The sequence below is a fragment of the Nansenia antarctica genome (assembly GCF_963989245.1).
Source record: "Nansenia antarctica genome assembly, chromosome: 18".
NCBI lineage: Eukaryota > Metazoa > Chordata > Actinopteri > Argentiniformes > Microstomatidae > Nansenia > Nansenia antarctica.
Window position 1 is genome coordinate 21,717,276 of NC_137691.1, and position 9,116 is coordinate 21,726,391.

The window sequence follows — 9,116 nt, forward strand, 5'->3', positions numbered from 1 at the left end:
TAAAACTAATATTACCATGGTTTTTATCCAAATTCAACACGAAATGCGACTTTTAATCACTACTGCAGTCTCAAAATTATTCAACCACCTGTTTCAAGCACACCTGGTGCAACTAATCAAGGGCTTGATTAGTTCAGATGTGCTTGAGATAGAACACATAAATACCTGGACTGGCTAAGGGTTTGTTGAGGGTGATGTTTGATTGCATGTTAGAAATATGGTCAAATAATAATAAGTCAAAAGAATTGTACAAAAGGTTCAGAGAAGAGATCATTGCCTTGCACAAACAAGGAAAAGGATACAAAAAGAAAGCAAAAGCACTGAATGTTCCTATAGATACAGAGAAGCATAGTTCGCAAGTTCAAAGTTAAAGGAACCGTGGCTGGTTAGGCTAACCCTAACCCTAACCATAACCCTAACCCTAACCCTAACATAACCCTAACCATACCCTAACCCTAACCCTAACCCTACACTAGCCTAACCCTAACCCTAACCCTAACCGGCCGTGGCAGAAGGAGGAAGCTGTCAGCGGCTGCGACCAGATTCCTGAGGAGGAAAAGTGCTAAAAAACCCTTGAGTGACAACACCTGCAGCCAGACTTGGTGGCAGCATGCCCTGAGGTTCCAGTTTGCACAGTAAGGCGCGTACTACACACTGAAGGGCTCCATGTCCAAGACGTGCACCACTACTGACCCAAAAGCACAAGACAAGTCAGCTCCAATATGCTCAAAACCATATAAACAAGCCACCGAAGTTTGGGAATTCTGTTCTGTGGAGCGATGACACAAAACTGGAACTTTTCGGCCTATGGATCAGCATTATGTCTGGAGGAAGAAAAATTAAGCATATACTGTATATGCTGGAAAGAACACCCTGCCTACAGTGAAGCATGGCGGTGGCTCAGTGATAAAGAACACCCTGCCTACAGTGAAGCATGGCGGTGGCTCAGTGATAAAGAACACCCTGCCTACAGTGAAGCATGGCGGTGGCTCAGTGATAAAGAACACCCTGCCTACAGTGAAGCATGGCGGTGGCTCAGTGATAAAGAACACCCTGCCTACAGTGAAGCATGGCGGTGGATCAGTGATGCTCGGAGGCTGCTTTGCTGCCTTTGGCACTGGAAACCTGCAGTGTGTGGAGGGAAGTATCAGAAGTATCAGGAAATCTTAGGAAAAAACGTCATGCCGTCTGTGAGGAAGCTGAAGCTTGGGTGTCATCGGACCTTCCAACCGGACAATGATCCCAAGCATACCTCAAAGTCCACCAAGGCTTGGTTTCAGAAGAAGAATGGAAGATTCTAGAGTGGCCGTCACAGGTGCCTGACTTGAACCCCATAGAAAATCTCTGGTGGGATTTGAAGAAGGCGGTTTGCAAAACGCAAACCCAAGAATATTACTGAACTGGAGGCCATTGGCCATGAGGAATGGGCTAAGATTCCTCAGGAACGCTGTCAGAAGCTGGTGTCTGGCAATGCGTCACGTTTGCAGCAGGTCATAACAGCAAAAGGGTGCTCTACTAAGTACTGAAGATGCTTGTCATGAAGGGGTTGAATCATTTTGAGACTGCAGTAGTCATTAAAAGGAGCATTTTGGGTTGAATTTGGATAAAAAAAAAACGTATTAGTTTCATTGAACTACTTGAATCAGCTGAATATTTTTATATTTTGCCAATAAACCTAATGTGCAATGGGGGTTGAATAATTTTGATTGCAACTGTAATTAAGGGAATGTCTACTATCCCTATACATAGCTTAACCTTAAAGATGATTGCTTTCATGTGATTTATTTCCGGTTGACTGGCCACTATAGCATAGGCGAATCAGTGGTGGCATGATTACCTATTATTGGACAAAAGGAGCAGATCCTTAAAAGTTAAGACTTGAGAATTGCTTTTTCAATATGCGAATCCTGAATGCATATAGCTGTGAATACATGCAGTTAAACACTTGACCCCTTGTTATGCAACTCACTAAAGCTTGAGAATGCCCTCTAACTGACATGTAAATATACAATTCACAACACAAATGTCAGAACTTAAACGGAAAAAAACATTTTAATTGCCGTAGGATAAATTGGCTAAATGTAAGTTTTATTTGAATCATTGTGTTAACTGTTCCAATAAAAATACTGTAGTACTAGTGCCACGTCATTGGTAAGATGGATATGTGGCATGGCTTGTAGGCTTGCTAACTAAACATTTCCACCAGGTGGATTAGTGGTTGATGCTATTTATTCATGTTTGGTGCCCAAGACACACAAGGACTTTGGATCTTTTTTAATTTCAGCAGTAAAATGGTCATTTACGAGGTGTGCCAATGAACACAGCTAAGTGGGAAATGTACAGAAGCACTCTCCACAGGCGTCGGAGGCTAAATGTTTTAGTAGAACCACATCTCTCTACAGATTTGTACCTTTTTTTCTTTATTTTCTCTTTATTCTTTATTTATTTATTTATTGGGTGTCTCTCTTTGTGTGAGAATGTGTGTGTGTGTGTGTGTGTGTGTGTGTGTGTGTGTGTGTGTGTGTGTGTGTGTGTGTGTGTGTGTGTGTGTGTGTGTGTGTGTGTGTGTGTGTGTGTGTGTGTGTGTGTGAGAGAGAGAGAGAGAGAGAGAGAAGTTGTTCTTCTTCTCTGTCCCCCTTCCAACTCCTGTTTCCTCTGCTTGGGGCCTGTAGTGTTCCTCTGCTGGAGTGGCTGACTGAGAGCATGAGGATTAGAGCCGTGTCAAACATGCTGCTCTGTCTCCTTCTCTCTTCCCCCTCTTTCTTCCCTTCTCTCTTCCCCCTCTTTCTCCCCTTCTCTCTTCCCTTTCCTCTTTTTGGCTCTTGGTGTTTAAACTCGTTCAGCGCCAGCTGGGGATCCGGTAACTTCAGCACTGCTGTTTGTTTGTGTAGATTCTGTTCCACCAGAGCTGAGGGGTTCTGTTCCCTGGCCCATATCCAGATCCCCTTAACAAAGGGGTCTATTGATTATTGTGGGGGGAAGAGGCTGGGCCTTGTTTTCACGACAGGTTCGATTTGATTAGACGTGTTTTGTGTTTGGCCTTCAGGCAACAGTAGAGTAAACAGAAGCCTACAGGCCAGCAATGAGACATGCAACAAATAGTCTCTCTCCTGTGAACTTAAACACACTAGTCTGCAGACCTTTAGATGTGTAACAGAATAACAATTATCTTTTTTTTTCTACAATTTCATCTTTAGAGATTATGGTATCATGGAAGAGAATCAGGAAAGAGGAAGGGCAGCCTTACATATCAACACAAACCATCAGTGAAGAACCTTACACATTTCACTCTGTCAAATGGGGTATTTGAATTGGTGAGAAGAGAAGGTTGGATGGTAGAGGGGTTGATTTTGGTATCTGTAACCAAAATAGTTTTGGAACTAGTTTTTATCAAGCTCATTCTCTGGCCTTTTGTCTACTGTAGCAGTCTGTGGACAACTAGTTGAGGATTTTCTGTTTCTAATGGAGGCCTCAGTTAGAACTGCCCCTGACATTGTATAGCTTATGTCCATTTATATTCTGTTATTCCTCATATTTATGAGACTTTTCTGCTTGTTAGCAACATGGTTAACCCCACATTTTGTTTCTTGTTATTTCTGATTAGTCTGTCTGGGTTCTTTTCATTATAATTTCACTCTTCAGTAAGCAGTCCTTTGAGTGCTCCAGTCAGACACACTTAAGCTGATATTTGCTGATATGCAGTTTTCCCTTGCATTGTCAAAGTGGCTTACAGTAAAGGAAATGAGAACTGAGAATCATCCTACTTAGTGCATTGTTCAATATGGTTTGAACTATATCGGATAATTGTGGGCTAAAATGTATTTTGTAAGGCTATGCCGTGGGAATGACTGGATAATGGATTTACATCTGAGGGATAGGGTTTCAAAACATCATTATCAAAGGCTATGGAAGGAAGGGTGAGCCTCCAGAAACAAGGCATCTTCACTAAGGGAGTTGTTCTTTATGTGCTGGGAATACCAATCACTTTTGTGATTAGCTTTCCAGTGTTATCCAAGCCTGTATATTAATGAGATTTGCAGAGCTTAAGGCCCTCCTCCAGATATACGGCGATTGATGTCTTGAGTTGCGGATACAGGCATGAAATTGCTGATAGAAATGGTGTGAATTAGAGTGTAATGATCGGTCTCAGTCTTTGCACACACTTACTGTGAAATGTCTGTCTCTCAGGGATGTCTATCAGGACAGGTTATGAGTGGACATGATAACCTTGATGAACATGATTTGTAAACACAGTGTCCCCCTGCTCCTCCTTCTCTCCTCTCAGATGGCATCCACTCGGTGTCTGCCCAGTGTCTCCTCCAGGTCACCATCATCACAGACGAGATGCTCTCCAACAGCATCACGCTGCGCCTGGCCAACACCTCCCAGGAGCACTTCCTGTCTCTGCTGCTGGCTCAGTTCCTGGAGGGCGTGGCCCGTGTCCTGTCCGCCGCCCGCGAGGACGTGGTGGTCTTCAACATCCAGGATGACACCGACGTCAGCGCCCGCATCCTCAACGTCAGCCTGTCTGTGGCGGTACCGGTGCCTGGGGAGGGCGTCCGGGCTGGCAGAGGGGGCGTCCGGGGCGGTGGCAGGGTTGGTAGAGGGGTGGCGGGCGGCGAAGCAGCTGAGTTCTTTGGCTCTGAGGAGCTACAGGAGAGGCTGTACCTGAACCGCAGCCTGCTGGCCCGCATCTCCTCCCAGCAGGTGCTGCCCTTCGACGACAACATCTGTCTGCGCGAGCCTTGTGAGAACTACATGAAGTGTGTCTCCGTGCTCAAGTTTGACAGCCTGGCGCCGTTCGTGGCGTCTGACACCATCCTGTTCCGGCCCATCCACCCCATCGCCGGGCTGCGCTGCCGCTGCCCGACCGGGTTCACGGGAGATTACTGCGAGACAGAGATCGACCTGTGCTACTCCAAACCCTGTGGGACCCACGGTGTGTGTCGCAGCCGAGAGGGAGGCTACACCTGCGAGTGTCTCGATAACTACACTGGTGAGTGTCCTCTTGTGAATGTTATCATTCATTTAGAAATCTCACATTGTAGACAATAAATTCAGTATTTCACAAATGGCTTACCAAATGGGGAAACCCGAGAGGTGATAAGAATTTGTGTGCATGTATTTCATTTATGATTCATTGTGTATTCTCCTCATAGACTTGTGGATACAAACGGTGTGTATATAAGAAACAACATTATTCTAGCACAGCTGTCCAAAAGTTAATCTTCTTGCCTTATATCCCATGGGAAGTTTTGTGTTTAGCATGCATGTCTCCACTCATACCAAACGTGATAGTTTACTGGACTATCTAGCAGCCCATACAGTCATGACACCCATTCAGCTGGACAAAGACAGTGTGATGAGTTATTGATTTAATAATCCCTGTTCCAATGAGGCAGGATCGCATGCACAGCCGGTCAATGGTTCCTACCCATGCTCACAATGAGAGACAGACTTAGGTACAACTATGAACATCGAATACTTTCAAATATTTGTGCCATGCAGTTTAAGTTTAGAACTCACTATAACCAACATATTTTTGGCTTGGATGAGCTCCCTGAGAGTGAGCTGTCTTACAAGGCAAGCACTATTAAGGAAAGACCATCTTGTAACCCGGCTGTTACCTTCCCGAGGCTGAAGTCTTACCATCAAGGGAATACTACTGTGATGAGTGTGTCTGAATTGGAAAAACAAAAGCAATGCTGTCCGTCGGTAGAAAATCTCTAAGCGGAATAATGGAAGGATATGATCAATTATGGATGGCTACAGATGGAGAATGTCTCCACTGGTAATGCCCCCTGGTAAAAATACCTCGGGTAACAACACTTATATTATTACAAAATATTACAAAATAACAAAGTATATGTCATAGGTATAGGATCATATACGGGTTGAATTTATTTCACCGCTGCTTTTTTTTTTGCTATTGACCTATATTGCAGGCATAACAGTATGTTCTTTGAAGTGCTATTAAGGCATGTGACTTCTGTCTGTTGTATCAACATGGGATTATAAATGCGTCAATATTATTGCTGCTTATTGCACACTAAGGTCAGTGGGTTAGCTCTGCAGTTAGTGTATATACAGTTTAAAAAGCATACTCTATTTCTATGAATTAGCAAATCACTATTCTGATATTGACTGGCAAGCATTGCATTGGCCAGTGTTTCTGGAGCACAGATGGCATTGAAGGCGGACCAAGACTAGATGTCGATTAGAATGTCCAAAGATATTCACTGGAGCCCCAGTAGTAAAATGGGACACTAACATCTCCCAAACCTTTAAACATTTTTTTATTATCAATTAACCCTGAAAACTACACACCAATTATTTCTTTGGAAGAATTCCCATTTTTAGAATTTGCCAATGTTTGTGGTTATCGCATTCCCTTTGGAATTCCCTCCAGCTCTGTGCTAACTAATTAAATGAGCCAAAAGCACTTTGATTTACAATGATGGTCATTTATAGTAGTTAGTCTGTGATGCATCTTTGGTATCTTCCACACCGAGGGTAGCATGGTAGTTCATATCATATCAGCCATATCTGTGTTTAAGTATAACAAAAGGTATTTAGGCTAGTTCCATTTGTCCCAGTTGTTCTCCTGGCCTGTTCTGTGTGGGAGGCCATTATATGGTGTGCGTGTGCAGATGTCAGTGTGTGGGCTGAGTCCCTCAGAGGTCCAGGTTGAGCAGCACTCTTTCACATGCTCCACTCTTTCACATGCTCCACTCTGGCAGTGGGTGTGTGAGAGCTGAAGTGTGTGTGCACTCGCGTGCACGTGCGTGTGTGGTGTAGGAGCAGGCTTTCATCAATCTCACTTAGATCTGGTACTAATGTTCGGTCCGGTTCAGTTACACTCAATCTGCCGGGCCCTGCCGCGGTTGAGTTAATCAGGGTCCATATGTTCTGGATCAGCTGTTGTCTGATATCTGTTCAAGTACAAGGTGACTGAGAGAACATGCAGACAACGTACCTAATAGAGTGATACTGTGCTCAGATCAGGTCTATGGCTGCTTTAGTTTGATCAGTGTTCCTCTGCATGTCATCTCCAGCTCCTGCTGTTCAGCCTGAGTGAGTGTCAAATTCTCCACTCCCCACTGTGCTGAGAGCCACTGTGTAGGGGGGGGGTGCTCAGTTGGCTGTTGTTTGTCTGTTAGAGTGTATGTATGTTGTGTGTGTGTGTGTGTGTGTGTGTGTGTGTGTGTGTGTGTGTGTGTGTGTGTGTGTGTGTGTGTGTGTGTGTGTGTAGGTGCTGGATTGCTTGCTCCATGTGGAGCTGAATTGTAAGTGCTGTAAGTAAGTGCTGAATTGCTGTGTGTGCGTGCGTGTGCGTGTGCGTGTGCGTGTGCGTGTGTTGGTCCCGTAGGCGTTACCAGATGGCAGTTTGATGGAAAACGAGAAAAATAACAGAACAGCCACTCATGTTCGGAAGGACTGGGCGAATGATTAAGCTTGGCTGAGTCAGACTGCCTATATGGGACAAATGGACTGAAAACACGCTATACACACTAACCTACTTCCTTCTGCCCTCTATTTCTCAGCATTCATCCTTTATCCTTCATTTTTTCAGACAATAAGGTCTTCAGTTTACTTCTTTTTTTTCTTCTTTTTTTTTAAGCATAGTGTGTATGCCCTTTTGATGACAATTTAGCAGTGCTCTGTATTTTAGTGTTTAAAGTCCCTCTGAGTTTATTCCATTATTTAATTAGTAATCAAAAGAAGAAGGAATGCCTCCCATGGAAATCCTCCATTAGTTTCTCTCATCTGAATGAAGCAGAAAACTAGTCACAATGATACACAGTATTTTGTTACATAAACTCCTCAAAAAAAGTTTGAAGTATTAATAAAGGGGAGGAATAGGGGGAGGAATAATCGACCGAAATAACGTTTCTGAACTTTTTTTGAGGAGTTTATTAACACTCATACTGGGCATTGCTCCTATTTATCTCATCATGTTGGTACTCCAACACTTGAGTAGACTGTTTGGTAAAAGGACTGACTTATAGAGCGCCTTATTCCAAAGCGCTTTACAATGGCCTCTTATTCACCCGTTCACACACACATTCACACACCAATGGATTCATTTCTGGTCCTGGTATATCATCTGACCTCCATCACCTAAATACCACTCACTCTGCCACCTTCACAACTAGACACTTCATACTATGTTTCCATACAGTATTTGTAGTCTGTCGTTATTCGCCTGTTTTACATGGAGACCTGGGCTCATGTGGTATTGTCACACCAGGTTATCTGTTAGCTGAAATAAGCAGGAAGTACAGTACAGAAGGTTGCTAGTCACAGTCTGTTCAGTGGGGGTAGGTGTTGGGTAATCCCTTGTGTATGGTGCCTGAAACGAGCAGTGTTGTTGCGAGGTCCCAGCTTTGGGTTCTCCTTGCTCTGTGCCTTCAGCATGTCCTGAGGGAGACAAACGAGGGCTCCCACTCCATTCCACTCAGGAGGGGAGATGACACGTTTCTGTTACCTAGCAGCGTAGAAACACACGTTTCACTAGGATCTAGGAGAGTCACACAACTGGAGGAATTACAGCACTTTTATACTCCCTACATATTCATTATATTAAAAGCACCACTGGTGTTTTAAAAGCTAGTTGGAACCGCACCATTCCACTAGATTATGTATTTGTTACATTTGAGTCAGTCATTTCAATGAATCAGTTGTCAGCCATTTGAGGTAATGTCAAGATTAGTGGATATGAGAAGTTCCCGCTCTGAGTTGAATGAGCACCTTATCTGTGCTCTATTCTTGCAGTGATTCTTCTCCGTTCTACCATATGATTTATTATTATGATTTATTCTGTGTAGAGTATGATAACTGGCTTCCGTCACGTCCGCCTGATGTTTGCTGGAGATGAATTTTGGAAGGGGGCATTTTGGTGCATAGAAAAATTATGTTAGAATGGCAAAACACATTTGCATGTGGCTACACTGTCAGTGTCAACTGAGTTTTTTTCGTGGGGAGAGTGGTAGATGAGGCAAGGCATCAATATATTTTTTTAATGTATGTATGTACTGATGTTAAAAGAGTTTTGTAATTAGGTTAATGAGATTACCCTTTCAACTCCCTCGTGAAAACATTACATGTTAATATAT

General features: G+C 43.6%; 1 protein-coding gene across 1 annotated transcript in view; it reads left to right on the forward strand.

The window, feature by feature from the left end:
- Positions 1-9,116, forward strand: part of celsr2 (cadherin, EGF LAG seven-pass G-type receptor 2) — a gene marked incomplete at both ends in the record, with an annotated part of 75,482 nt that overhangs the window by 25,681 nt on the left and 40,685 nt on the right. Inside the window, one exon of the mRNA XM_080548674.1 lies at positions 4,286-4,996. Coding sequence (XP_080404800.1) covers positions 4,286-4,996 — 711 coding nt within the window. The remainder of the gene's footprint in view (positions 1-4,285; positions 4,997-9,116) is intronic.